Source organism: Zosterops lateralis (genome assembly GCF_965231275.1).
Source record: "Zosterops lateralis genome assembly, contig: HAP1_HAP1_SCAFFOLD_57, whole genome shotgun sequence".
NCBI classification, from domain to species: domain Eukaryota; kingdom Metazoa; phylum Chordata; class Aves; order Passeriformes; family Zosteropidae; genus Zosterops; species Zosterops lateralis.
In genome coordinates, this window is record NW_028154609.1 from 223558 (window position 1) to 250829 (window position 27272).

The following is a 27272-nucleotide window of genomic DNA, read 5'->3' on the forward strand; positions in this document are numbered from 1 at the left end:
AATAGCTGGTTTATTTTTAGCTCAAAACACATCACTGCTGCAAATGCCACTGGAAGGCTGCAGCAGGCCCCAGTTCACCATACAGTTCACCATAGTTTCACCGTTGACAAATTCTGATACACATAGTCTGATGTCCTCCCACCACGTTTAGAATTACAAAACTGCAGTTTAACTTCAGAATTTAATTCCGATGTTTCAGTAATGCATCAGTACTGAAAATTATGGGGAAGGAGAGAACTGACCTCAGACACTGCTGCAACAGTTAAGCTTAGATTATTACCTATCGAGTAATGGACTCAGACACTGTTCACATTAGAGCACCTCGGAAAACACTATTTTTGGGTAGTAAGCAAGTTGTAAGTACATCTTTAAAAACGTACTTCTAATATAAACACATTTTGTAAGTATTTCACATAAATTAAACAACTGCAGAATGCATTAACTGCACAGACAGAATGGAAGTTCAAGCAACACTTCAATAACTGCAAGACTACTTCAAAATTCAAGTTACATTTCCATACTCAGTATTACTTTGCAAATATTATTTATGATAGCACAGTTTTTTTAATAACATGAGAATACATGGCAGAAATCATGTGATATTTTTAAGTGAATCTGGCATTACCCCTCAGTACACATCTGGTAAAGCACCTAAGTTTGGGGTAAATCAATGTATCAACAAGAAAGCAGAGAAAAGTCTGCCACTTCAGCCATCCTAGGAGAATCTATTTTCAACAAAAAGTTGACATTCGTGTTGAAGTACTTCAGACTGTGGTTATATTCTCAGCAGTCTTCAAGGTCTTGAGACAGGACAAAAACCTCCTCAAGAGACTACTGTAGGCAGTAGAGGTGTTGCCAAGATCATGTTCTTTTACATATATTCTACTGATCCCAATTCGAGAAGGTACTTCAGTATGCACGTACACTGAAAGCTTATAGATTCAGTGCCAGTACTGCAGCTAACAGGATGATGGCCTAATACTGCTGACTGTAACAGCCTTTCCTTAAAAATACAGTGTAAGAAATGTTAGCATAAACTGCTGCAAAAAAAGAAACCCTTGAAGGCATGCAATTACTTCATACAAATATGTGTAAACACGGAGGAGACCTGTCCCTGCAGCAGTTTCTTTCAGTGCGTGGCTCCACAGGGGTTGACAGAGGTCTGGCAGCCCATGTTGTGCCCTGTCACCTGAACCTTGAACAGCGTCCCGTCCGCACACATGCACAGCTTGAAGCGCAGCCAGTTGCCGTTATTGAACTGTTCCCCGTGAGAAGAACTTGGCAGTCGTGACGGGCTGACCATCACAGTTCCGTTCAGGATGATGCTGTTTTCCTAGTAAGGAGACAGGAAAAAAAAAAAAGAAGTTGTAGAATTACAACTTCTAATGTAAATAAGGCATATTGTTTTTGAGAAGGACAAGCTGGTTTAATGGATAAATAACACGTCTAGGATGGCTGTAGAATCAACAGTAAAAAAAAGGTATGTATGCAAATGTATAATTTTTTAATAACAATTACAGCAATGCCTGTGGATTTCTTGACTATATACAGCAATGTACTTTGCTATTTCAGTGGTGTATCGATATTGAGAAAGACAGCAGTAGGGTGACTTTCCACTTGACATTCTTATTAGCAAATGCAGTAAATATAAAATATGGACATGAAACAGGAAAGAGTGTTTGAATTCATGCATGAAATTCATTCACATTTGAAAGTGCATATACCTTTATTTTTATCCTTTTTTTCCATCGTTCTATATATACTACCATCTTAATCTCCAAAAATCTTAAAGAAATGCCAGTGAATCTTAGAGCAGCAGCACAGAATGCTCCAAACTATATGCTCTGCTCTTCTGGCAAACATTGCCATCCCTGGTTAAGCTTTCAGAGGAGATTAACTTCCTTTGGTATTCATGCCAGTACAGAGGCCAATATATTAGCTTTAACTGCGTTGTAGGTTTTTGGTGTCTTAATAGCGGTAAATCAATATTACCTGGAACTATTCAACCACTACTTAACTGCAAAGTAATAAACCATCTATTTAAATCCAAATGACTTCTGTGCATGAGTAATTTTATAAAATTTGAAATGACATAAAGCTACATCAGTTTACTATCAGCCTAGATTTGAAACTAAGCTGTTAGAAGAATTGCTTTAATTTGAAATACTTACTGCTTTAAGTTCCATGTTTCCACCCATTCGAAACTCAATTGTCTTGCCTGTGATGAAAACACCTTCATTTCCCCGGACAATGGCACGACCATCAACCTTTATGTTTAGATCGCTGGTTGCATTGCTGGTAATCTAAGAACATAACCAAAAAAGCTGTATTACACCTTAATGAAAATGTGCTACTTGCATTTGTCTGAGTAACTTTAATTACCTTAAGAGTAGTGCTGTGCAATGTAATAAAAACCTTGAATGTACTTTTTGCCCTTCTGCCATTAGCTTCTGCATATTTGTTATTTCCCACGTTCAGTTTCAAAACAAGATCAGTGAATTTTGGAAGGTATGTGAAATTAATTTTTCTTGTATAAAAAAAACCAAATTTATATGACAATTTTATGAGATACACAGCTAACACTTGTACCAAATACAGGCTTCCTGTTAAGACAGATGATGTAAATTTACCCCTCATTTTCACTTAACCTGTTCCTCCTGTGTATTCATAGTTGTGAGTGGTTTTTCTGCAACACGATTGCTCAGTGTTTCCAAAGGCACACTCAACCCTCTATAAAACCACTAACCCAACTCTACTTTTACACAAACAAACAATGGGCTGTATTCTTATTACTTACAAAAGATAAGAGACATACCCTCTCTGTAGAGGCCTTTTGTACATTCAATATTTTAACTCCATTTGGCAGATGAAATTCATGGGTTTGTTCGTGGCTCAACAAATTCCATGCCAATATCGCTGGTAATAGAAGTTTTGTCTTTTTCCACGCTAAGCTTGGTTGTTCCTTGCTGAAATACAATCTTCAGAAACAAAGTCATGAACTTAATGATGTTTCAAATTAGCAATGTGAGTGTAATTCTCTAGTGTTGCTCACAAACTTTCAATTCATGTTATAACTTACAGGCTGATTATTCCCAGTGATCACCAAGTCTTCATTCCGTCTCCCTCCTACAGTGCTTTTATATAAGGGATGTATAACACCCATGTCAGACACTTGCTTAAACCGCAGTAAGCCACTCTCATGGAATTCCATACTGTCACAACCATTGGGACCAATTCTTACCACTGCCCAGATAACCAGGGTAATCTGAAAGAGAAACACATTTTCAATCATCATGTTGATTGTTCGGATCTTCCTACCACAATTATTGTATTAATTAGATGTTTTATTTGAACAATTATTAATGTCAATGTTTAAGTGAGGCTTAAGTATGAGTTTACTGTAGTCTGTTCCTATTGAAAACATCATAACACATTTAATTATGAAAAGCATTTAAAATTATTTTTAGACTTATTAGAAACAGTAGCTAAAATTATTTCTATATATATAAAATGTTAAATTGCATCCACAGTTACATCTTTCTTTTGTTTAAGGGTAACCACTGACTAAACAGATTTCCTGAACAGTTCAGCTTGGTATATACTTAACGTTGAACTGCAAGAATGCATCCTCAGAGATGGATGTGCAATTACAAAAAATAATTTATTATTTCTCATTGACCAAGCAATAAAAATGTGGTTATTAGAACAATGAAGTTTTAAAGTGCAGTACCTAGTTAATTCTAAATGTTCACATACAGCTCTGTAATGTAAAATATAACCATATTTTATATGCCATATATCCTGAATTCATATGTACTAGTAACACTTCTCATGGGGTGACCATGATAACCGAAATAACCGTGCCTGAATTGACACCATTCTTCCATCTAATCTTGCTCAGACTACAAAAGAACTAAAAAGAAAGGAGAAAAGTGGGAATCTCCTTCAGTACATTATAAGTCCTTGGCCATCCTGGAAGTTTTATTTTTTTAGTGAACTGTCAGAATGAAACACGACCTAATGTTACTTACGCTATAGCTATTATACTCACAATCAGATTGATGACGGCCAAAATAAAAAGAACAACAATCACACATATGGCCAAGTTGCCTTTCCTGCCACGTAACCCTGTCTTATGGAGACGGTCTTCATCAATTGGAATGTATCCTGCTTTGAAGTTGCTGTTGTGCTCCTTATTAACGTTCCTGCGTTCCACAGCCTTCTCTCGCATAGACTTCTTCACCGGGCCGTTAGAGCTTTGCTGTAACACAGGGCATGGGTTAGCTTCAAAAGGCACGTAAATTAGCTACAATGACACACACATATGTATGCAAACAATGTAAACTGACTGGTGGAATATACTGGATATTATGTTGAGAATAATTTTTCCGTCTGCCACCCTGCTGTCAGAATACACACTTAGAACCACAGCAACCTCTGCTAACATAATGACTAAATTTAAAATCCAGATACTTTCAGACAATATATGACTTTAATATTTATCATGGCAGATGGGAATTATTAATTATATTGTTACAGTTAAAAACCTAAAACCAGCTACCAAGAAATTCATCAAGTTTTTACCTCTCAGAGATGATACAGGACATAATCCTGCACGTCATCTGCCAGTACACAGGATTTTAGTTCCCTCCGTGCTCATATGTGATAGACTCTCAGTGACTATTCAAGAAGAGCATGGTGGATACAGTTTTTAAATTAGTTTGACAGTACAGGGTTTGCATTCAACTCCTGTTGCTTGCATGCAGCATCGAGAAAGATACTGTGAGGCTTCACACCTGGCATGGGGAACTTGGCCGGAGTGGCTTTCGTGTAATAATCTGAAGTTATGACATTGTAAGGGATTTCCTCTCAATGTAACAAATTAATAGAGGAAACTCTTGTACATATTCGTAGTGAAAATAAATCTTTAATGTATCTTTGTAGCTGTCCAAAACGGAACGGTTTGTTATTTAGGGATTCACATGTTCAAAGAAGCAGCTTGATCTTTTGGACGGAATTAAGTTTGTTCACTTGAATCCTAAAACTACACTTAAGTGACTGCACTTGCACGTCTACGCTGAAGTAGCAACACCGTGTTTTCTTCTGCTGCTGAAGAGCTAAGAGATAGTACTGAGAAAGGTGCTTGACCTGACAAGTTTATGGAGATGTTCGGGCCCCGTGTGGCCCTGCAGAGCACACACGACCTGCGGGCCCCGGGGCACCCGCCGCCTCCCGCCCCGGCCAGAACCCTGCGCCTCAGTGCAGTGCCGGGCCCGCACCATTGCCGTCTGTGGCACACCCACGCCTCGGGCAGCACGGCGCCGCTGCGGGCCGCCCCGCCCCACCCCGCCCGGACAGCAGCCTCGGGCCGCCTCTCCCCTCCCCGGCCGAGCGGGTCCCGCCCAGACACCGCCGGGCACGGGCGGGCAGCGCCGCCCGAGCGCCCTCTCTCCCCTCGCCAGCCGAACCGCTCCGGCACCACACCGGCCTCGCCCACCGCGGGAAAATGGTGCCCCGCCCCACCCGAGCGCACCTCCGCGAGCAGCACCCTCCGGCCGCACCGCCCGCTCACCGCGGGCCCGGTCCCCCCGACCCCGGCGGGGACGGCGCCGCCGCCCTCCTGTGCCCGTGTCCCGCCGCGTACGGACCTGCTCGGGGCCGGCCGCCGCCATCTTGCCCCGCCGCCGCGCGGGGCCCGCGGGCGCCCCCTGGTGCCGCTCCGCGCGGCGGGTCCCTGCGCCCGCTGCCGTTACCCGGCAGCGTCACCTGGCGGCCGCGGGCCGTACCCGCTCCTTGCTGCCCCTCTCCGTTACCGTGGCACCGCCGCTGGCGCCGGCCGTACATCACCATCGCGGCCGTACAGGCCCGGGGCAGGGGCACCGGGCCGGCTGTACCATTGCTGGTAGACCCGCGCCGCCCGAGGAGCGCTCCCGGAGCGACATCGAGTCAACGCAACACCCCCAAGAGCGAGCTAACATCCTGCCATGGCCAGAGACTTAAAGAGTTTGGTGGGCGCGGGGAGCGCCCGGGAGCTGCAGGAGAAGCTGGAGAACTGGCATCAGGACTACGAGGTGGGTGCTGGCGCTCCCGGGCCGGGGCGGCCGCCGCCGGGCGTTGCAGCGGCCGGTTTGGGCCCCGTCCCGCGCCCCTGCGGTTGTCGCCCCTCACACACCTCTGAGTGCCAGCCCCGGCTTTTTGCCTCTTTGCCCATGGCGAGGCTCCCTGAAAACAAGGGCCGGAGGTTGAAAGTGAGGTTTGAGGCACACTGGCTCTAAACAGGAGAGAGCGTTGGAGTAAAAGAGCGGCAGGTGAAAAGGACCCGGGGCGGGCTTGTGCTCAGGAGAAACCGGCCGTGGGCCAGAAACGGGCAGGAGAACGGGGGGGAAAGAGGTGCTGAGGCGGAGAACGGGCTTTCCAGCACCCCAGCCCTTCTGGGAGGGGAAAGAGGCTGCTGCAAGGCCACACGGCCCCGAGGGGTCAGAACGGGACTGAGGGAAGAGTTTCGGCTGCAGAGGGAATGTAGTGGAATCCAGGGAGTGACAGGAAACTGAGGAGGTGAAACAGTGGAAGAAATAGAGAAGGTGTGAAATTAGGGAAAGATGAGGCAGAGGAACATGAAACTTGTCAGGTGTGACTTTGCTCAGTGGAAAATCGTGACAGAGTTTTCACTCCTGCATCCCCAGGTTTCTGTACCTTCAGGATGTAGATGGGGCTTGTGCTCAGGTCAGGAGCCTGTAACCACCTGCTGTGTGCTGTGCTTGGTGAGGAAAGAGATGCAGCGTTTCCAGGGAAAATCAGCTATTTTCTTTTACTTTATGGTTGGATAGGAGTTACAGTTACATAGCCAGTGTAACTCTCTGCAGGATTCATGACAAAGGACAATTTTAGGGAGTTTGAGAGTAGCTGGTAAAGCTACCACAGAGGAGGAACAGTGCCGTGCATTTCAAAATCTTGCAAATGGATGGTGAGGTAGACCTTAGGAGGGCTGAGCAGCAGTGGGGGCTGACCCCTCCATCATGAGTTGGTTGGGAATAGTCTTTCAGGTCTTGGAAAATGAAGATGAACAGTTTCAGGCTGCTGTTGCAGGAAAAGAGGAGCTGGCAGATGGAAACACTGTGTTATGTTGCTGTAATGAGCTGGAAAAATGCACTTTTGTAGCTGTGTTCTTGTGAAGGTGAGCAGGTTGACAGTGCTCCCCCAAGGCCCGAGGAGAGCATATTGCAGCGATCAAAACACAAGCTGATGGGCACATGGGTGGGATTTTCAGCTCTTTTGGAAGCTTGTAAAAACCATACGGAGTCATTAAAACCTGAAGACCTAGAGAGTGATCTATGTGGAAGGTGATACACAGGTTACAGATAAAGATTAAGGAAGGAAGTAAAAAAGTGTGTATTCTTCTGGCAGGTGTAGTTTAAATTGCAAAATTTTCAAAACTGCATTTGCTGAACGTGATGTAGTTTTGTTGTTTCCTAGGCATAGTTCTGGGTTTTGCTCCTTCAGTAGTATATGTTTCAGTTTGTAACTCTTAAAAATCAGGCGAAATTGCGTGGAGACTTCATGTGACTGCTGACAAAGCAAGATAAGAGCCTTTTCCTTGTATGTGTTATTTCAGCTAATATGGAAAACCAGATTTTGTTTTTTTTCTTTTAATCCGACAATCTGCTAGATTATTATTTTAATAACTGTTGAAAGATTTTAACCCAGATTCATAATTTCTATGATTCTTCTTTTAGAGATACTTGTGGTTGCAGCATCTTTATAATTGAAAAGGAGTATGTTTTCTCAAGTAGTGAATTATCTGAGTGATAGAAGTCCTGATGCATTGTTCATTTGCCTATTAAAAATGTGAACCTTAAAAAATGAGTATTCTAATGCATTCAGTAAGGAAAGGTTGGAAAGATGTAATTACAGGGGGGAAAACGTCGTGATTGTAGCTTTAAGTAAGAAAGCCCACACAGATGTAGTAACGCACATTCATTTACAGTTGATTTCCAGTGGTGAAAATCTGAGCCGATGCTGTAAATTATTAGAACTGAACACTGCGATTCAAAAGCAGCTCTTCTCAATTCTCAATGAAACATCTCAAGAAGGTAAATCAGTGCCTTGTCTAATTACGAACATGTTTCACATATGGCATTTTTTCCAACTCTGGCTCTTTCTGTAAGTGTTCTCACCATTTCTTAATGTGTGTGTTTTTTTAGAAGACTGTCCAGCAGTAAAAAGCTGTCTCCTGCCAAAAGTATGCTGTTCTGCTTCAGGAGGTCAGGTGTGTAAGAAACTTATTTTAAGGGAATAGAACTACATGAATTGATACCAGCAGAAGATCTTTAATGACTTTCTGTTAATATTAGCCTCTCTCTCAGATTTTACTTAATGAAATATATCCTTAGTTGCTTCAGGAGGAATTTGCTTTGTATAAGAAGAAGTCTGTGTTATTATACTGCTTTCCTCTCCTAGGTAAAGATTTGATATTTACATTTACATTTACATTTGCAGAGACATCATAAAAATGCCATTTTTAAAATGTTTATGAGATATTTGTGCCATATCTCTTTTAGAAAAAATAACACTGTGGAAATACATGTGTAAACTGAAGGTGTGCATAAACTCTATGCATTAATTTGTGAGCTCCTTTTATTTTTTTTTTTAAAGAAAAAAACCTCTAAGATTATCTTAACACTATATTATTTCCTGAAGTGTTAAAAAAAGAGAAGTGTTCATGTGTGTTGTAATACCATCGTGCTCCTGCCATGATATTTGGAGTTCGTATGTATTTGGTGTTTACTGAAGGGGTTGTAATACTAACAGTTTGGCAGAAAAGACAGATCTGTTGTGGCTTTCTGCTTTGAAAAAAATAAGAGAGTTGGCTAATTCAGGCTAGGGGAGGATCTTCAAGATCCTGAGATTTGAGAGTGATGTCTCCAGGTTCTTTGGTTTCTCATTTTTACACCTGCTCTGTCAAAACCTTTCACAATTAAAATAAGATGAATAAAAAGTGATATCCTTTAAGAGTCAGAGTCTAGTATAATGCAGTAGAAGGGTTCTGCCAAAACGTCCCCAAAACACAAAATAACAATGTAATTAAATGACAGTACACCAGGCATACCAATTACAGATTTGTCATTGCACGTGACATTCAAAATTTAAAGAAAACCCTGTTGCTCAGTTACTTATTTAATTCCAGTTCTAGTAGGCCATTCTATGGGTTGTAAAAGGCAGCTGCATGTATAGTAAGTAGTGTGCTTTCTGGAATGATAATACTTGTCTCCTGTGTTCTAATAACTTTTTCTGTTGTTTTGTGTACATGAATTCTCAAAAAGTTTATTTGAGTTGGTGATGTAGTCAATCAGAAGTTGACTAACTGGAAAAAACCAACTGTGCAATACATCTGCAAAGTGCTTTGTTCTGATGACTCAGGCAGTAAATCTGCATATGCAGACCTTCCATAATTTCTACCATGAGGTATAAAATAAGTGAATCTATTTCTTTATATAACTGAGTCTTTGTTTGCTGTGCTTGAAAAGTATTTCTTATGTCTCAGAGAGAATGCAATTGTTTTTGTTCTCAGTTTCTTTAGAAATGGTAGTTGATGAAATATTTAGAAATACATCTGCCCATAATGCTATAGTATTTTGCTGAGAGAATCTATAAGGTAGAACATTCAAGCAGTGTGACTTCATTTCCTGGTAGGATCCAGATGGAGGAGAGCTACAGCTGAAAGATTTGGCCTGCGAACCGAAATGTCTTCTGCGAGACCTGGAAGAAAAACTAGCTGAAACTCCTGTAGAGCTCTGCGAGATGGAAAAAGAGTAGGGAAATCAACTGCAGTTCTTTCTGTTTGCTTTTTGTTTTTCAGCAAGCCATGTTTTTCTCTTGACATCTAAATATTGATGGAGATTTATAAAATGTTTCATTCCTGGCCTAAAACCAGAGTTTCAAAATGCATCTAAGCTCTATATCATGTGTATGTATCCAATGAGGGGTACAAATGATACTGTCACACCCACATTCATAAATTGACTTGGTAGGTTTTGCTTCTGGCAGAGGTGTTGAAAAACATTCCAGTATTCTACATAAAAAGGATTTGTATAGTCCATGACAATCCCATGTGGAGCTACAGTCTATGAAATGTTGCATGCTGAATAAACCCTAAATAAAAAATCAGTTGAGTAGCTATAGTGTAACATTTATTGAAGGACCTACAACATGTCACAATTAATTATGCAATGTAATTGGTATGTAAATATCCGAGAAGATAAAAGCCACTGTCATAAGATGGAGGCAGAGGGTTGGATTTCCAAATAAGTGACTAGACCCGAACAGCTTTTGCTTAGTTGCATAAAACATATTTTGTGGAGCACTATAATATAAAAATAACTAAATTGCTTCAGATACAAATTCGTGCAGTTATTACCAGTTCCAGGGCCATTTAAGAGGTAGCTCCAAGTGGCAGACACATTATCATGCATCCTATTAGCATGAGAGCAATGATTATTCACAAGTCTTGGGTCGGTACATTAAGTGATATAAGTTCACGCCCTTATTAAGTGATTCCAAGAATATCAGTTTGGATTTTCCCTGTGCCTATTTCTAGAACTCATTTTCCCAAATCTAATTTTCTTTCCCAGTTGTCCTTTCTAGTAGAATTCTTTAGTCCTCTTTAGCCCTACTATTCCTGCTAGAAGTCTTCCCTGAAGGAGCTGACTAAGGATGGAACTGGGCAGTCTTTTCTCTTAGCAGATGTTGCTGGCCTTATTACCTGTGGTCATCTCAGTCAGCCTGCTCCTTAAAAAGGTGGAACAAGAATCTTGTCAATTGATAAGTGTTAGAGCTTTTGTTGGTTCAGATCCTCAAAAATCTCACCAGGGTCCTTCAGTAAAGAGAAGAAAGGACAGAGTGAATAACTTCAAAATAAATAGAAAACATATTTTTTAATTTTTTCCTTCCACTTTTGGTAAGAGGAAAGCAACAGTAATACCAGTGTTTGACGGGAAAACAGAGATGTTGGGATAGTTTTTAATATGAAGTAAGAGTAAAGGACAAAAGATAAACTTGCTTCACTGGTTGTCTGCCAACCTTTAAGAAACACTCCTTTTGGGGACAGCAGGAGAGGAATTGTTAGCTTTGGTATTACTTGAATAATACCTGTGATATCCTTTGGCTGAGTAATACATTGCAGCAAAGAAAGGAGCCCAAGAACCTGATAGAAGAAAATACCTAGGTTCTTAATCTGTAGGAAAGAAAACTGAGCTGGTTTAGTTAACATCTTAAATATGAGAAAGAAATTAGTCTTTTAGACCTGATCATCTGAGCTAGTATAAGGACACCAAATGTTAACCAGTGATTTTTCCTATAGCATGGAGTGCTATATCCATCCTCCTGCCACAATACACTTATGCAATTTGAAGTAAGATCAAGGGTCTGCTTTGTTTAATTTGTTTTTAAACTCTTGATTTTTCCTGTATTTCAGGATAAGGAAAGCATACTGAAATTATTCAGCTAGCATAAGGAGCTTGCTCAATAATTTTCCACTTTAATCTGCTCCTGTTGTATGATGATAAGGATTAATTGATAGATAGTTTACATTGATAGGATACCTTGTGACTGACTGTTCTGTGTGATTAAGTCTGAAGGCTTCCCGTTTTCAAGAGTGCAAAACCTTGAAGAAGTTAAAGCAACTGAATGACTACGAGCAGCAGCTTCAACTATTGCAGGATGAGATTTCTTTCCTGGATTGCCAAAGGTCTGCTCTCCAGTGCAGGTAGAGGCCTTACTCAGAGAAGTCCCTGAATCATAGAAATCAGTCATGTTAGGTAGCATGCATTTCCTTCTCATTTGAAATTGAAGTATAAACAAAAGCTAAGCTTTTTACTTTGTTATGAGGGAACAAAAACTGTTTGGATGATTTCTTCTGGTGCCCAAATATTTTATTTTAAAGCAACTATGTTAAGTTTTAGACAAAAGAGCAAATAATGCAGTTTTACAAAATACATAGAGAGCAACTGTATGGAATAAAAAGAGAATTTTTTAGTCGATGAGTTCTGCCCTGTAATTGTACAGTGTTCAGTTTTCACTTGTTTGCTTCACAGTACTCTTCTGTGGTACTGAAAGAGGAGCAAATCTGCAAAATATTACTCGTTAAAAGTGTGTTTCCTAGGAAAAAATTGCTTGGCTACACATGCTTTAGGAATTACTTTACTTTTACCATTTATTCTTAAATAAAGATTATTTGTTTATTCTTAAATAAAGCCCATAAAACATATTGATGAGAATGTCTTCATATTAGACTAACCAGCTGCAGCTTCTTTAATTATGTTGGTTTAAAATCTCACCCTACTCTTATAAAAATTAAATTGACAAAATAATCTGCCTTAGGGAAAAACATCTGAGGATGGTAAACTGACAAGAAACTTCTTTGCATGTGTGTTGTAGGCTTGCACGGAGCTGCTCTCCTCGGCGGTGCTGTGTGAGCAAGTCCTGCAAACCCTGCAGGCCCTGCGACCCCTGTGATCCCTGCAAACCCTGCAGGCCCTGCGACCCCTGTGATCCCTGCAAACCCTGCATTCCCTGCGACCCCTGTGATCCCTGCAAACCCTGCAAACCTTGCATTCCCTGCGACCCCTGTGATCCTTGCAATCCCTGCAAACCCTGCATTCCCTGCGACCCCTGTGATCCCTGCAACCCCTGCAGTCCCTGCAAACCCTGCATTCCCTGTGACCCCTGCAATCCCTGCAGTCCCTGCAAACCCTGCAAACCCTGCATTCCGTGCGACCCCTGTGATCCCTGCAATCCGTGCATTCCCTGTGATCCCTGCAATCCTTGTGATCCCTGTGATCCCTGCAATCCTTGCAAACCCTGCAGCCCCTGCAGTCTTCCTGTCAAGATCTGTTCACCTGCCCAGTGCAGGCGGGCCAATGCTTCTCGTCGTGCCTGCCTCATAGCTCGCTTTAACTTCATTTATGCTAAAGATCGCCTGGATGCAGAGATCTTGTTGAAGAAATATATCTGTGACATAGAGATGGTGCAGAGGATAATATATGTTGCAGCTCTGGTGAGGAAGAAATAGTATTTCTTATTTTACAGGCTGGAGGGTGTATTGTAAAACACTATGTCTGCATTGGGTTAAATGGTGGGTAAATTAGCATTTCTGTCAAGCCCAGAGAGGAAAAGCTTTCTTCCTTTTTTTTATTTTGATTTTTCTTTCTTCCCCTCACACTTCTACTTTGAACTCTCAATGTAGTGTCCTACCTGACGTGTTCCGAGATTGGAACAGGGTCAGTGATTTATTATACAGGTGCTAAAAGAAGACCAATTTGGTCTGAAAAGTAGATGCTGCCTGCAGTGATCAACATTGCCTTAGAAAAATTCTTTTGGGAATGCTGCATTAAATACTACAACACTACAAAGCTAAAAATCTTCCCATATCATGCTTTCCTTATGCTTGTAGCTATGTGCTGTTTTAATTTAATTGGGTCCCTTGAAACCACCTAGATACCCCACATTTACCATGAACTCAGTTTGAAGAAAATTGTTTTCATTTTTTCTGTATTTAATCTTCTTTTCTATAAAAATGAGGTAACACATGTGTTAGAGAGGCAGCATATCTTAATGTGTGTGATCCCAAGCACATTTAACTTATTGAAGATTTTTTCTTTCAACAGTCATTCAGTTTATACGCTCCAATTCATCCTCTTTTCCCAAAAAATGAGGTGTTCCTGTCTTACATGTAGGGCTGCGGGACATAAAATGCTGTTACTCATGATATCTTTGAATGTGATTGCATTGATCATGGGTGTGTGATGGAATCCTGTGCAAATATAGAAAGTTAGGTGGGAAGATTTTCAATCGTACCTTCTGCAAATAAATTGCAGTCAATCAAAGAATTCATTCCCAATGAGTTAACTTTCTCCTTTACAGCAGTTTATTATATTCCTCCTTATTATGATGATAGTGGGTTAAATTAATTTTTGCAGATAACTGATAAAAATTAATCTAGGCCTCCTGTGTTTAACTAGATGTTCTTTATATTTGCAGGAATCTTTCCGTGCAGCAAAGAAAGCCTTCTGGAAGATCAAAATACGTGTAAAAGAGACTTTGGCTATAGATCACTGCGGGGGACCTGCAGCACTTGAAATTTCTGCCCTGAATTCTATAGCTTGCCACAAGGAGCTGTATGATGTTTGTTGCAGTGTCCAGGTAAGTCAAGGGCAGTGGTGGGAAAGTGATGTGGTGATCTCTTTCAGGAGCTAGTAAATTCAGAATATGTAAACTGAAGGAGAAAAAAGTTACTGTATAGACTTTGTCTTGTAGCAGTTTACTTTCCAGAACAACATTGCTAGGACTAGTGTATGTGTGACTTAGTAAAAGCTTGTTTGTTTGTAGCAGCACATTCTTTCTGAAGTTATTGTTTTCTGGAATAATCTAGGGCAATGTCTTAGTTTGAAAAGACAGGAGTCTGTAAAGGAAGGCAAAAGCCTCCTGTGAAGTGGAAAAGGTAAACCCCCTCCCTCCCTCCGAATTACCACAATTTCAAAATAAAAAAACAGCTCTCAGGCAAAGGTATGGGAATGGGAATAATAGTTATTTACGAGAAAAAACTAAAATAAAAAAAAAAAGAACAACAAATGTAATTAGTACAAACAAAACTACTGATACAGTTAGAAAACCTGACACCCTGAGGAGTCAGGGTGTTGGTAAAAGTCCAGTTGGATGGTGGCTGTGCCTCCTGCAGTGGCAGATGAAATGCTGCTGAAGCAGAGATCCTGTAGAAGGGTATAGTTCTCTGTGAAGGTCTGGTGATAGAGTAGATGGGCCTGGTCCTCCTCTGGGAATCCGGCAGGGAAGAAGCTGCTTCTCTGGGAATCCAGCGAAGATGGCTGCTCCTCTGGGAATCCAGTGAAGAAAAACTGGGGCCGATGGCTTAGACCAAGCTTATTTTATGCAGGTAGGAATGCTTGGTTCCTCCTTCTGGGTGGAGCATCTCACAATGGGATGATGTACCTTATCAGTCATGCAGTGAGTCACTTAATGGCCCATTAGCAGGAGACATCTCCCCGGAGGGAGACATTGTTCTTGGAAGAGATAAGATAACTGCCCCCCACCTCCAACAGATGGCAAATAGAATACATTCTTATCTCACAAATCCAGGACATTATCCACCCCTTATTCTATTTCCATCTGCATCACAATGAAATCTTACACCCATTTCTCACTTAAGACTAGGTTTCCTTGTGGTACACAACGGGTTTCTCCATCTTTCTGCATTACCCACCAAGTATAACCAGGTCCTTGAGCAAAAACAATCCCACGGATGGGTTTGTCTTTGCCTGAGGTGGGATTAATCCAAACAGTTTTTTCTAAAATACCTTTCATATGTACCACAGGGACTTTATCTCTATCTACTGTGTGCACGGGTTCAGACTGGGCAGGACCAGCTCGATTGATGGACCCTTGGGTGTTGACCATCTAGGTTGCTTTTGCCAGGTTCATTTCCCAGTTTCTAAAAGTTCTACCACCAAGTGCCTTCAGGGTGGTCTTAAGGAGTCCGTTGCACCGTTCAACTTTGCCGGCAGCTGGAGCATGATAGGGAATATGATATATCCATTCGATACCATGTTCTCTGGCCCAGGTGTTGATAAGGCTGTTCTTGAAATGGGTTCTGTTGTCTGACTCTATTCTCTCAGGGGTGCCATGTCTCTACAGGACTTGCTTTTCTAGGCCTAAGATGGTGTTCCGGGCGGTGGCATGAGGCACAGGGTAGGTCTCTAGCCATTCAGTGGTGGCTTCCACTATGGTCAGCACGTAGCGCTTGCCTTGGCGTGTCTGGGGCAGTGTGATGTAGTCTATCTGCCAGGCCTCCCCATACTTGTACTTGGACCACCGTCCACCATACCATAGGGGCTTCACCTGCTTGGCCTGTTTGATGGCAGCACACGTCTCACAGTCATGGATAACCTGAGAAATGCTGTCCATGGTTAGGTCCACCCCTCGGTCTCGTGCCCACTTGTAGGTGGCATCTCTGCCCTGATGACCTGATGCATCATGGGCCCATCGAGCCAGGAACAACTCCCCCTTATGGTGCCAATCTAGGTCTATCTTTGACACCTCTATTCTTGCTGCCTGATCTACTTGCTCGTTGTTTCGGTGCTCCTCATTAGCCCGACTTTTGGGGACATGGGCATCTACATGACGGACTTTCACTGTTAGTTTCTCCACCCGAGAGGCAATGTCTTTCCATATATCAGCAGCCCAGATGGGTTTTCCTCTGCGCTGCCAGTTGGCCTTTCTCCACCTTCCCAGCCACCCCCACAGAGCATTGGCTACTATCCACGAATCGGTGTAAAGGTAGAGCCTTGGCCACTTCTCCCTTTTAGCAATGTCCAGGGCCAGCTGAACAGCCTTGAGCTCAGCGAGTTGGCTCGATCCACCTTCTCTTTCGGTAGCCTGTGCAACCTGTCGTGTGGGGCTCCATACGGCTGCTTTTCACTTTCGGTTTATCCCTACGATGCGACAAGAACCGTCAGTGAAAAGAGCGTAGCATGTTTCCTCTGCTGGTAGTTGGTTATATGGTGGCGCTTCTTCAGCCCTTGTCACTTGTTCCTGTTCCTCATCATCAGTGAGACCGAAGTTTTCACCTTCCGGCCAGTTCGTAATTATCTCCAAAATCCCAGGGCGATTCGGATTTCCAATACGGGCACGCTGGGTGATAAGGGCAATCCATTTGCTCCATGTAGCATCAGTGGCATGGTGGGTAGTGGGAACCTTTCCTTTGAACATCCAGCCCAGCACCGGGAGTCGGGGTGCCAGGAGGAGTTGTGCTTCCGTGCCAATCACCTCCGAGGCGGCTTGAACTCCTTCATAGGCAGCCAAGATTTCTTTCTCTGTTGGGGTGTAGTTGGCTTAGGACCCTCTGTAACCTCGGCTCCAGAATCTCAAGGGTCGGCCTCGAGTCTCACCAGGCACCTTCTGCCAAAGGCTCCAGGACAAGCTATTGTTCCCGGCTGCAGAGTAGAGCACGTTCTTCACCTCTGGTCCCGTCCTGACTGGGCCAAGGGCTACCGCATGAGCAATCTCCTGCTTGATCTGGGTGAAGGCTTGCTGCTGTTCAGGGCCCCAGTGGAAATCGTTCTTCTTGCGGGTAACCAGGTAGAGAGGGCTCACAATCTGGCTATACTCGGGAATGTGCATTCTCCAAAATCCTATGGCACTCAGGAAAGCTTGTGTTTCCTTTTTGCTGGTCAGTGGAGACATCGCCGTGATCTTGTTGATGACCTCAGTGGGAATCTGGCGGCGTCCATCTTGCCATTTCACTCCAAGGAACTGGATCTCTCGGGCAGGTCCTTTGACTTTGCTCTTCTTAATGGCGAAACCGGCTTTCAGGAGAATCTGGATGATTTTTTCTCCTTTCTCAAACACCTCTGCCACTGTGCTCCCCCACACAATGATGTCATCGATGTATTGCAGGTGTTCTGGAGCCTCACTCTTTTCCAGTGCAGTCTGGATCAGTCCATGGCAGATGGTGGGGCTGTGTTTCCACCCCTGGGGCAGTCGGTTCCAGGTGTACTGCACACCTCTCCACGTGAAAGCAAACTGAGGCTTGCATTTTGCTGCCAGAGGAATGGAGAAAAACGCGTTAGCAATGTCAATAGTGGCATACCACTTTGCTGCTTTGGACTCCAGCTCGTACTGGAGTTCCAGCATGTCCGGCACGGCAGCGCTCAGCGGTGGAGTCACTTCATTCAAGCCACGGTAGTCTACAGTCAATCTCCATTCTCTGTCGGATTTGCGCACAGGCCAGATGGGGCTGTTGAAGGGTGAGTGAGTTTTGCTGACCACCCCTTGGCTCTCTAGCTCATGAATCATCCGGTGGATGGGGATCACAGCATCTCGATCTGTCCGATATTGCCGGCGGTGCACTGTCGAGGTTGCAATTGGCACACGTTGCTCTTCCATCCTCAGGAGTCCTACTGCAGACGGGTTCTCTGATAATCTAGGCAAGGTGTTCAACTGCTTAATGTTCTCTGCCTCTACAGCAGCTATTCCAAAAGCCCACCTGAGTCCCTTTGGGTCTTTGTAATAGCCGTTCCGGAGAAAGTCTATGCCTAGAATACATGGAGCGTCTGGGCCGGTCACAATAGAATGTTTCTTCCACTCCTTCCCGGTCAGGCTCACCTCGGCCTCCACTAGGGTCAGTTGCTGAGATCCCCCTGTCACACCAGCAATGGAAACAGCCTCTGCCCCCACCTGTCCCGATGGTATTAAAGTACACTGCGCACCAGTATCAACTAAAGCATCATATTTTTGTGGCTCTGATGTGCCAGGCCATCGGATCCACACTGTCCAGAAGATCCGGTTTTCTCGTGCCTCTCCCTGGCTAGAGACAGGGCACCTCTAACACTGGTTATTATTCCTTTCCTGGGCATACATACTAGAGGTTCTTTCAAGGGGATCTGACACATCATACCCGGCAGCTCGGTCATGGGAGGTCAAGGCTACCTTCACCTTGGTGGAAGTTCCTCGGTTAGAGTTTCCCTCTTTGAGCTGACGCACCCGTGCTGCCAGGACAGAAGTGGGTTTCCCATCCCACCTACCCATGTCTTCCCCATGGTCACGCAGGAAGAACCACAAATTGGCCCTTGGGGTGTACCCTCTGTCTCTAGCTGGGGAATGTTGGGCACTGAATTTGGGGCCTGTAACTCGCACAGGGGCTGCATTAACTTTCTTCATCTCCTCCCTCATCTCCCTCATCTCCTCTTTGAACTCTTTAATCACAGCTGAGATATGAGCCTGCATTGGGCCATTGATCATGCTCTCATAATTCCTCAGCTTGTTGGCAACAGAACCCACGGTCTCTCGGTTAGTATCTGCATCAATTGTTGCAATAAAAGTGGTGTATTGAGATGGCCCAAGGTTTGCTAGGCTCCACAGCATCTGCCCTGTGCACCTGACTCTGTCGGGGTCATTGTCATGCTGTCCATCCCTCCCGAAGAGTACTTCCAATATTGCTACTTCCCTCAGCTGTTGGATCCCTTCCTCAAGGGTCTTCCAGCGCATCCTATGGTGGTGCTCCTGCATTCTTTCCCTGTGGACAAACCTCTCTCTGACACTCATTAAAAGCCGCTCCCAGAGAGAAAGAGACCCTGGCTCCCTTACAAAAATCTGATTCATACCTGAGTCCTGGGTCAAGGGTCTCAAGTTCCTTGCCTCACCACCATCCAGCTGCACGCCTGTACCCATAAGATCCCAGACCCGGAGTAACCAGGTAGTATAAGCCTCACGTCCCCGTCACACAATGTCTTTGTGCAGGTTACGGAGACTTTCGTACCTTAGGGACTCGGTGATGATTGCAACCTCTGGCTCCCCTGTGGGTTGTGAGGTTCCTCCATTCCTATCCTTATCTGGGTGCTCAGCTTTCATCTTAGACCTCCTTGTTTCTACCGGGGCAACTGCTGCTAGCTGTGACTGCCTTTGTGGTTCGGCTGGACCCTGGACAGTTGTAACACCTGTGGGTTCCACTGCTGTACTATTTGGCTGTCCCTCTTGAAGGCAAAGTGAGGGTTTCTCAATAGCTGGGGAAATGCACTCCTTCAGCATCTGACTCATCTCACGTATCTCCTTAACCAGAACCCCCACTCAATCTGGGTGGTTCATTTCTGAGACAGACTGTGGGGCAGGGTCAGGCTCTGGAACAGCAGCATCTCTAGTCTCTGGGGCAGGTGTCAGGGTAGTTCTCCATGTTAATCTTCCCTTATCTCTGAGTGCTAAATATAACAGGCATATCAACAACACCACCCATTGTATGACATCATTAGCATTCAGAGTGGATCTTAACCCTTCAAAAACTGGCGGAGCAGACCCAAAAAGATGGTTAAAAGGTTGGGAGAAAATCTCCCCTGGTGTCATTTCTTCACAATAGGTACCATTATTAAGGTAACCCCAAAAACACACAGTTAGTGTATGATAGCTCTGAATCCATGTACCTGCCTTCCAGAGGAAGTTAAAGATCCATGAATTCCTCACCTTATTAACCCATAAGCCAAACTGGATAACAGCCACAGTAGCCTTAGTTATAGGACCCATATCTAGATAAGGGCCTGCAAATGGGAGAAATACAGCCACGATCACGTGCCACCCAAACCAAGGTAAGCTAGACCACATGGTGACACTCAAAGATGTTTCTATATCAGTACACACAATTAGATTACTTAAGAACTATTATTCCCTTTTTCCTTTCAATGCCCTCGAGCCCCATGTTGGGCGCCAAGATCTGTCTTAGTTTGAAAAGACAGGAGTCTGTAAAGGAAGGCAAAAGCCTCCTGTGAAGTGGAAAAGGTAAACCCCCTCCCTCCCTCCGAATTACCACAATTTCAAAATAAAAAAACAGCTCTCAGGCAAAGGTATGGGAATGGGAATAATAGTTATTTACGAGAAAAAACTAAAATAAAAAAAAAAGAACAACAAATGTAATTAGTACAAACAAAACTACTGATACAGTTAGAAAACCTGACACCCTGAGGAGTCAGGGTGTTGGTAAAAGTCCAGTTGGATGGTGGCTGTGCCTCCTGCAGTGGCAGATGAAATGCTGCTGAAGCAGAGATCCTGTAGAAGGGTATAGTTCTCTGTGAAGGTCTGGTGATAGAGTAGATGGGCCTGGTCCTCCTCTGGGAATCCAGCAGGGAAGAAGCTGCTTCTCTGGGAATCCAGCGAAGATGGCTGCTCCTCTGGAAATCTAGTGAAGAAAAAACTGGGGCCGATGGCTTAGACCAAGCTTATTTTATGCAGGTAGGAATGCTTGGTTCCTCCTTCTGGGTGGAGCATCTCACAATGGGATGATGTACCTTATCAGTCATGCAGAGAGTCACTTAATGGCCCATTAGCAAGAGACATCTCCCCGGAGGGAGACATTGTTCTTGGAAGAGATAAGATAACTGCCCCCCCACTTCCAACAGATGGCAAATAGAATACATTCTTATCTCACAAATTCAGGACAGTAAAGTTCACTAATTTCCACCAGGATTGGAATTCTCTTTGAAAATAATTTGGATTGTTCCAAATTATTTTCCAAATTTCAGTAGGAAGAATTCTTTCTTCTTTTTGCCTTATAATTAAGGCAACAACCATTTGCATCCAAAGCTGTGCCTGGATGCAGCTAAGGGCCAAATAAATATTGTTTTGTGTAGCATCAGGTGTATCCATTACCAATTTGCTATCATTCACATTTATCTTTTCCCAATTTGGTAATACGTTTAATAGCAATCACTGAAGTGTCCTCAAAGTCAATAAGGACAATTATAATAATTGTTATAATTTGGTCAAATCTTTGATTGTGGCAACCAATTTATTCATTAATATTTCTGAATCAATGCTATTTAAAATTTCTGTTTAAAATATTTATCATGGTTTATACGGCCTTCATGTCCCTCGGAGTTCTCCTGTGGAAAGTAAGCACAACAGAATCTGCCACGAGGAGGCAGGAGGTTAGAATGATGAAAATTGCCCATCCTGTATTTATTCGATGCTCTTTCCCTAGAGCATCAAAGGCTGCCCATGTATATTTATTCAGAGTGGATTTCAGCACTAGTGGTACTTCCCCTACAGTAGGGAGGTCCACCAAAACAGACTGTCCAGGGCAATGTGCTGGATTGCTGGAATCACTTGGTCCCCATAGTGCGGGAATTATGCTTGAAGCTGTCAGGCAAAAGGCAGAAGGATCGGTAAACCAAGGATTTGCTGGCTGTTTGGGGGAAAAGGGAGGGGTAATGACTGAAGCAGGTTTGTCTTGGGTGCTATCCAAGTTTTCTGCTTCTTGTAGTACTAGATTTTTCACAGCTCCTTCAGTCATTGAGAAGATGTTACAATAATGTTCAATCTGAGCAGACCACTGTCTTACTGAGGCCCTCTGGACCACCCCGTCAGGTGGAGGGAACCCAGTAGTGACTGACTTAACTTTGAAGGGGTCTCTCAAAACAATTGGTTGCTGTTGTGCAATTTTTTCCACTTCTATGAGAGCTAAGCTAACCACAAACAAGCCTTTTTCCCAGGTAGTGTACCTCTTTTCAGCATCTTTAAAGCCACAGGAGTAAGAGCTGACAGATCTGATCGGGCCTTCAGGACCCCTTTGCCATATATACAATGACAATCCTGAGGTGGCAAATCCCCATTCTGCCTGAAAAGGATCTGTAGGATGAATAGGGCCAAGGGCTTGGTGAGCAGTTGCTTCAAAAAGCAGCAATTTTATTTTAACCAATTTATCATAAGGCAATTTGGCCATTACTTCTCAAGGTAGTCCCCTTTTCAGCCCTAGCAACCACAACTGCTGCTGGTTAGAGATTTGTTCTCCCTTTTCTGGTTTTTCATTAGGAGAAGCAATGTGCCTGACTTCTCTGGGTTTTTCAGGTTTGTCCTCTGAGTGCTTCACTGGTCCGTATTTTCCACTGTTATGACTGCTGTTAGATTGTGTGCTAGGAGTAGCAAAAGGCGAGAAGTCAGTGGAGTCAGTGGAACCGGTTTGATCACTTGTGTGTCCAAGAAATCTTTCAAGCCTATCTACCGGAGTGATAGATGCTATTGTTTCTTGAAAAAGAATTGCTGTTGGTTTAAGAGACTCCGGCAAACCTCGAATTAGGGGGGTCATAATCTCGGGTCTGACAGGCTGTTGCATGGGTGATTCATAGCCATAAATCAATTTTCTTTCATGTATCATTTGCAAGCATGCAGTTTTGTGTATGTTTTCTAGGAGTTGGTCCGGGGTGCCGACTATTGCCAGAGGGTCGCCCCTTTCAAGGGGGCTTAGTCCCCCTGCCCAGTAAGCTGCACGCTGTGTCAGGGACCATGGAGCACGTGTATTCCCTGTTGTTAAGAAAACTCCATGTCCCCAATAGCCACTTACTTCTTGTTCACTTAATTTAATTTGGTCACCACCAGTAAGCGAAACTCTAAAGACATACTCCGTCTCTGATTCGCTAGAAAGTCGGGAGTATTCTTTCTTTAATTTAGCTAATTCAGTGGCTGTGTTGGGTGTTTGTTTGGTGGTTATGTGGGGGTCATGAACCTCTTCATTTATACAATTAAATTCTGTTTTGACAAGAGGTCTCAAATTGGAGCAACAGAGTTCCCCACAATTTTGCATGTGTGCTAATTCTTTCTGAGGGTATATCTGTTTAATGCTGTATGTCTCCTTTCCTCCTGTTTCCTTTGGTGAATCTACAAGTTTTGAATTTTTGCTCCACTCTTCTGCAAGGGAAATCTCCAGCAAATAAATCCGACTTCTTTCCTGTTCTAATTGTTTTTGCAAAGCTTCTACCAAATCTTGCAGGGATTCTATTACTTCTCCCTCTCGATTTTTTTCATGTTCCAATTGTTTTTGCAGGGATTCTATTTCTGCTCTCTCTTCACTTACCCGTTTAAAATGGGTTTCTATGGCTGCCGAAAGGCAGGCCCCCAAAACTGAGCAAAGAATGGTTTTATTTCTGCCCAGTTTATACTTAGCATCATGTTGCAAAGAATATATTCTATCTACAATGTTTTCACACTTAAACCAATTATCTTGTGCCCACTCTTCTCCGGCTGGAGAAGGTCTAGCACCATGCTTTGTTAGCAAAGCAAAAAGAATATCCTTATCTTTTGTACTAGAATTTTCACTCATTTTTTTGTGAAGGGACAAAAACCACTCTCAGGGAGGTATTCTTAAAGTTACAAACAATGGCACAGCTAATACTGTGTTTCCCTTCGCTTCCCTGGAATGGGAGAGGAGACCCAGCTGCTTGGGAGGCACTTCTTCACAAAAGACGCCTGTTGTCTCCTCAACTACACCAAGCAGCTTAAAACACAGAGTCCCATCTTTTGCACAGTGAGATCGTTTCTGAAATATCCTGATGACAGGGAGTGCTTATTCGCCTGGGTGTATACAGTTTGCGGGAATTTTCCCTCGCCCCCCTTGCTTTCTAACAGCGCTCACCGAAGTGGCGTGCTGGGTGCGGCTGAGACGAGGGTCCTTCCCCTTCTACAAACTATATAAAACGCGCAACTCCACAGTCTATCAAGATCCTGTCCGTGACGCCAATTTAATGTCACGGTCCGCAAACATATGCGGGGAACCTGATGGTTCGTTTTGGAGATCTCAAAGCGCAAAAGACACAACAGGGGACAAACCAGTTTGCTTAAACAAAAAATGCACTTTTATTTAGTGCCCACAATGCAATAGTAGGGAGAGAAAATAGAGAATAGTGAGAAAGATAGAGAAAGAGGGGAAGGGGGATTATAGCTACCACGTGGAGAGTCGGAGGTCCTCAAGACGTAGAGATGCCCATAGACGCGATCTTCTCCAGTGGGGTGATCACAAAGGGTGCACGGGATCTGCAGAGTCTTTATAGGCTGGTCAGGAAGAGGACCAAGGCGAGTGGAACGGAGCCAAAGAGGGCACTGGGCCAGTGCAGGCACCTGCGTCAAAGTTGGGTGCTCAGGAACAAGCGGCAAGCTGTGCCCTTCTAGCACGGTCAGTATAGTCAGCTCAGTCCACTGTAACGAGCTACTATTGTTCTTGCATTCCGTTCTTGTGGAGATGCGTATCAGTCCTCGGCAGGTGCCCCACCTCACTCCCAGTATGATGCCAGTCTCTCCCAGCAGGGCCCCAGTCACTCACAATTGGTCCCAGTTCCCACCAGCACATTCCCAGTGGCTCCCAGTGTGATCCCAGTCACCACCTGCATGGTCTCAGGCACTCCCAGTATATCCCAGTTGCCCTTGTAGTCATTGCCAGGCACTCCCAGTTCCCTCAGCATGGTTCAGTTGCCCCCAGTTTTATCCCAGTCCCTGCCAGTACCTCCCAGTTGTCACCAGTATGCATCCTGTCATTCCCAGTTTTTTCCAGTTCCTCCCAGTGTGTGCACAGCTGTTTTCCTGTGTGGCTCTGGTGGCTCCCAGTAACCCCAGTCAGGGTCCCATCACAGAATCACAGAATGTGTAGGTTGGAAGAGACCTTCAAGATCATCGAGTCCAACCCAGCCCTGACACCTCAACTGGATCATGGCATTGAGTGCCACATCCAGTCTCTTCTTAAACACATCCAGGGATGGTAACTCCACCACCTCCCCAGGCAGACTATTCCAGTATTTAATCACTCTTCCTGTGAAAAACTTCTTCCTGCTATCCAACCTATATTTCCCTTGTCACAGCTGAAGACTGTGTCCTGTCCTTCTGTCAGTTGCTGCCTGGACAAAGAGACCAACCCCCAGCTGTCTCCAACCTCCCTTCAGGAAGTTGTAGAGAGTGATAAGGTCACCTCTGAGTCTCCTTTTCTCCAGGCTAAACAGCCCCAGCTCCCTCAGTCGTTCTTCATCTGGCTTGTTTTCCAAGCCCCTCACCAGCCTCGTTGCCTCCTCTGGACACGTTCAAGCGTCTCAAGGTCCTTCCTAAACTGAGGGGCCAGAACTGGACACAGCACTCAAGGTGTGGCCTCACCAGTGCTGAGTCCAGGGGAAGAATGAGCTCCCTGCTCCTGCTGGCCACACCATTCCTGATCCAGGCCAGGGGCCATTGGCCCTCTTGGCCACCTGGGCACACTGCAGGCTCATGTTCAGCCGCTGCTGAGCAGAACCCCCAGGTCCCTTTCTGCCTGGGCACTGTCCAGCCACACCATCCCCAGCCCAGAGCACTGCAGGGGTTATTGTGGCCAAAGTGCAGGACTTGGCACTTGGACTCATTAAACTCCATCTTGTTGCACTCTGCCCACCCATCCAACCATTCCAGGTCTCTCTGCAGAGCCCTCCCACCTGCCAACAGATCAACAAATGTTCCCAGCTTAGTGTCATCTGCAAATTTACTAATGAAAGACTCAATACCCTCATCCATGTTGTCAATACAAATACTGAACAGAGCTGGCCCCAGCACAGGCCCCTGAGGAACACCCCTGGTGACTGTCCCCAGCTGGATGCAGCACCATTCCCCAGCACTCTCTGGGCCTGGCCATGCAGCCAGTTCCTAACCCAGCAAAGAGGGCTCCTGTCCAAGCCCCGGGCTGCCAGCTTATCCTGGAGTGTGCTGTGGGAGACAGTGCCAAAGGCCTTGCTGAAGTCCAAACAGACATCCACAGCCCTTCCTGCACCCACCAGGCAGGTCACCTGGTCATCAAAGGAGACCAGGTTGGTCAAACACGACCCACCCCTCCTAAACGCGTGCTGGCTGGCTCTGACACCCTGGCCATCCTGGAGGTGCTGTGTGATGACACTCAATATAAAACTGCTCCATTACCTTTACCAGGTACTGAGGTCAGGCTGACTGGGCTATAATTACTGGGATCCTCCTTCCCACCCTTCTTGTGAATGGGTGTCACATTGGCAGCTTCCAGTCACCTGGAACCTCAGCAGTGAGCCAGGACTGTTGGTAAATGATGGAGAGTGGCTTCACAAGCCCATCTGCCAGCTCCCTCCTCACCCTGGGGTGGATCCCATCTAAGCCCAGAGACTGATGAACATTCAAGTGCCTCAGCAGTTCTCTGAATGCCTCCTCCTGGATAACAGGGGGAACATTCTGCTCCCTGACACCATCTACCAGCCCAGGAGGGCAGTTGTCCCAAAGGCAAGTTGTCTTCCCACTGAAAACTGAGGCAAAGAAGGCTTTAAGGACTTCTGCCTTCTCCTCATCTGCAGTTACTAAGTTCCCTCCCTTTTCCAATAGAGAGCAAAGGTTGGCCTTGCCTTTCCTTTTACCATTAATGTATTTATAGAAACATTTTGTATTGTCTATTACAGAAGTTGCCTTTTTAAGTTCAAACTGACCTTTGGCCTCCCTAATTTTTTCCTACATGCTCTAGCAGCCCCCTGAAATACTTCCCAAGGCACCTGGCCATCCTTCCAAAAATGATACATCCTCTTTTTATTCCTGAGTTCATCCAAAACCTATTTGCCCATCCAGGCTGGGCATTTGCCTCGTTGACTCATCTTCTGGAAAACAGGGACAGTCTGTTCCTGTGCCCTCAGAATCTCTGTTTTGAAGAACACCCAGCTTTCCTGGACTCCTTTGTCCTTAAGGGCTGCTTCCCAAGGAACTCTCTGAATAAGTCTCTTAAATAGGCCGAAGTGTACCCTCTGGAAGTCCAGTGTAAAAGTCCTATTGACGTTCCTCCTGATTTCACCAAATATTGAGAACTCTATAATTTCACGATCACTCTGCCCCAGTCGTCCTCCAACCACCACATCTCCCACCAGCCCATCTCTGTGAACAACAAATCTAACATAGTCCCTCCTATGATGGGCTCACCTACCAACTGTGACAAA

At 44.5% G+C, this 27272-nt stretch overlaps 1 protein-coding gene and 1 pseudogene across 2 annotated transcripts in view; one reads left to right on the top strand and one right to left on the bottom strand.

The window, feature by feature from the left end:
- Window positions 1-978: 978 nt before the first annotated feature.
- Window positions 979-5681, bottom strand: LOC310923462 (beta-sarcoglycan-like; annotated as a pseudogene). Its single transcript has 6 exons — window positions 5649-5681; window positions 4052-4261; window positions 3080-3265; window positions 2816-2978; window positions 2172-2303; window positions 979-1333 (listed from the first exon to the last, which is right to left on the bottom strand). The product of its transcript is annotated as a beta-sarcoglycan-like (transcript).
- A 303-nt stretch (window positions 5682-5984) lies between these two features.
- Window positions 5985-27272, top strand: part of LOC310923457 (uncharacterized protein) — a gene marked incomplete at both ends in the record, with an annotated part of 69012 nt that continues 47724 nt past the window's right edge. The window contains 1 exon segment of the mRNA XM_083885456.1: window positions 5985-6071. Coding sequence (XP_083741582.1) covers window positions 5985-6071 — 87 coding nt within the window.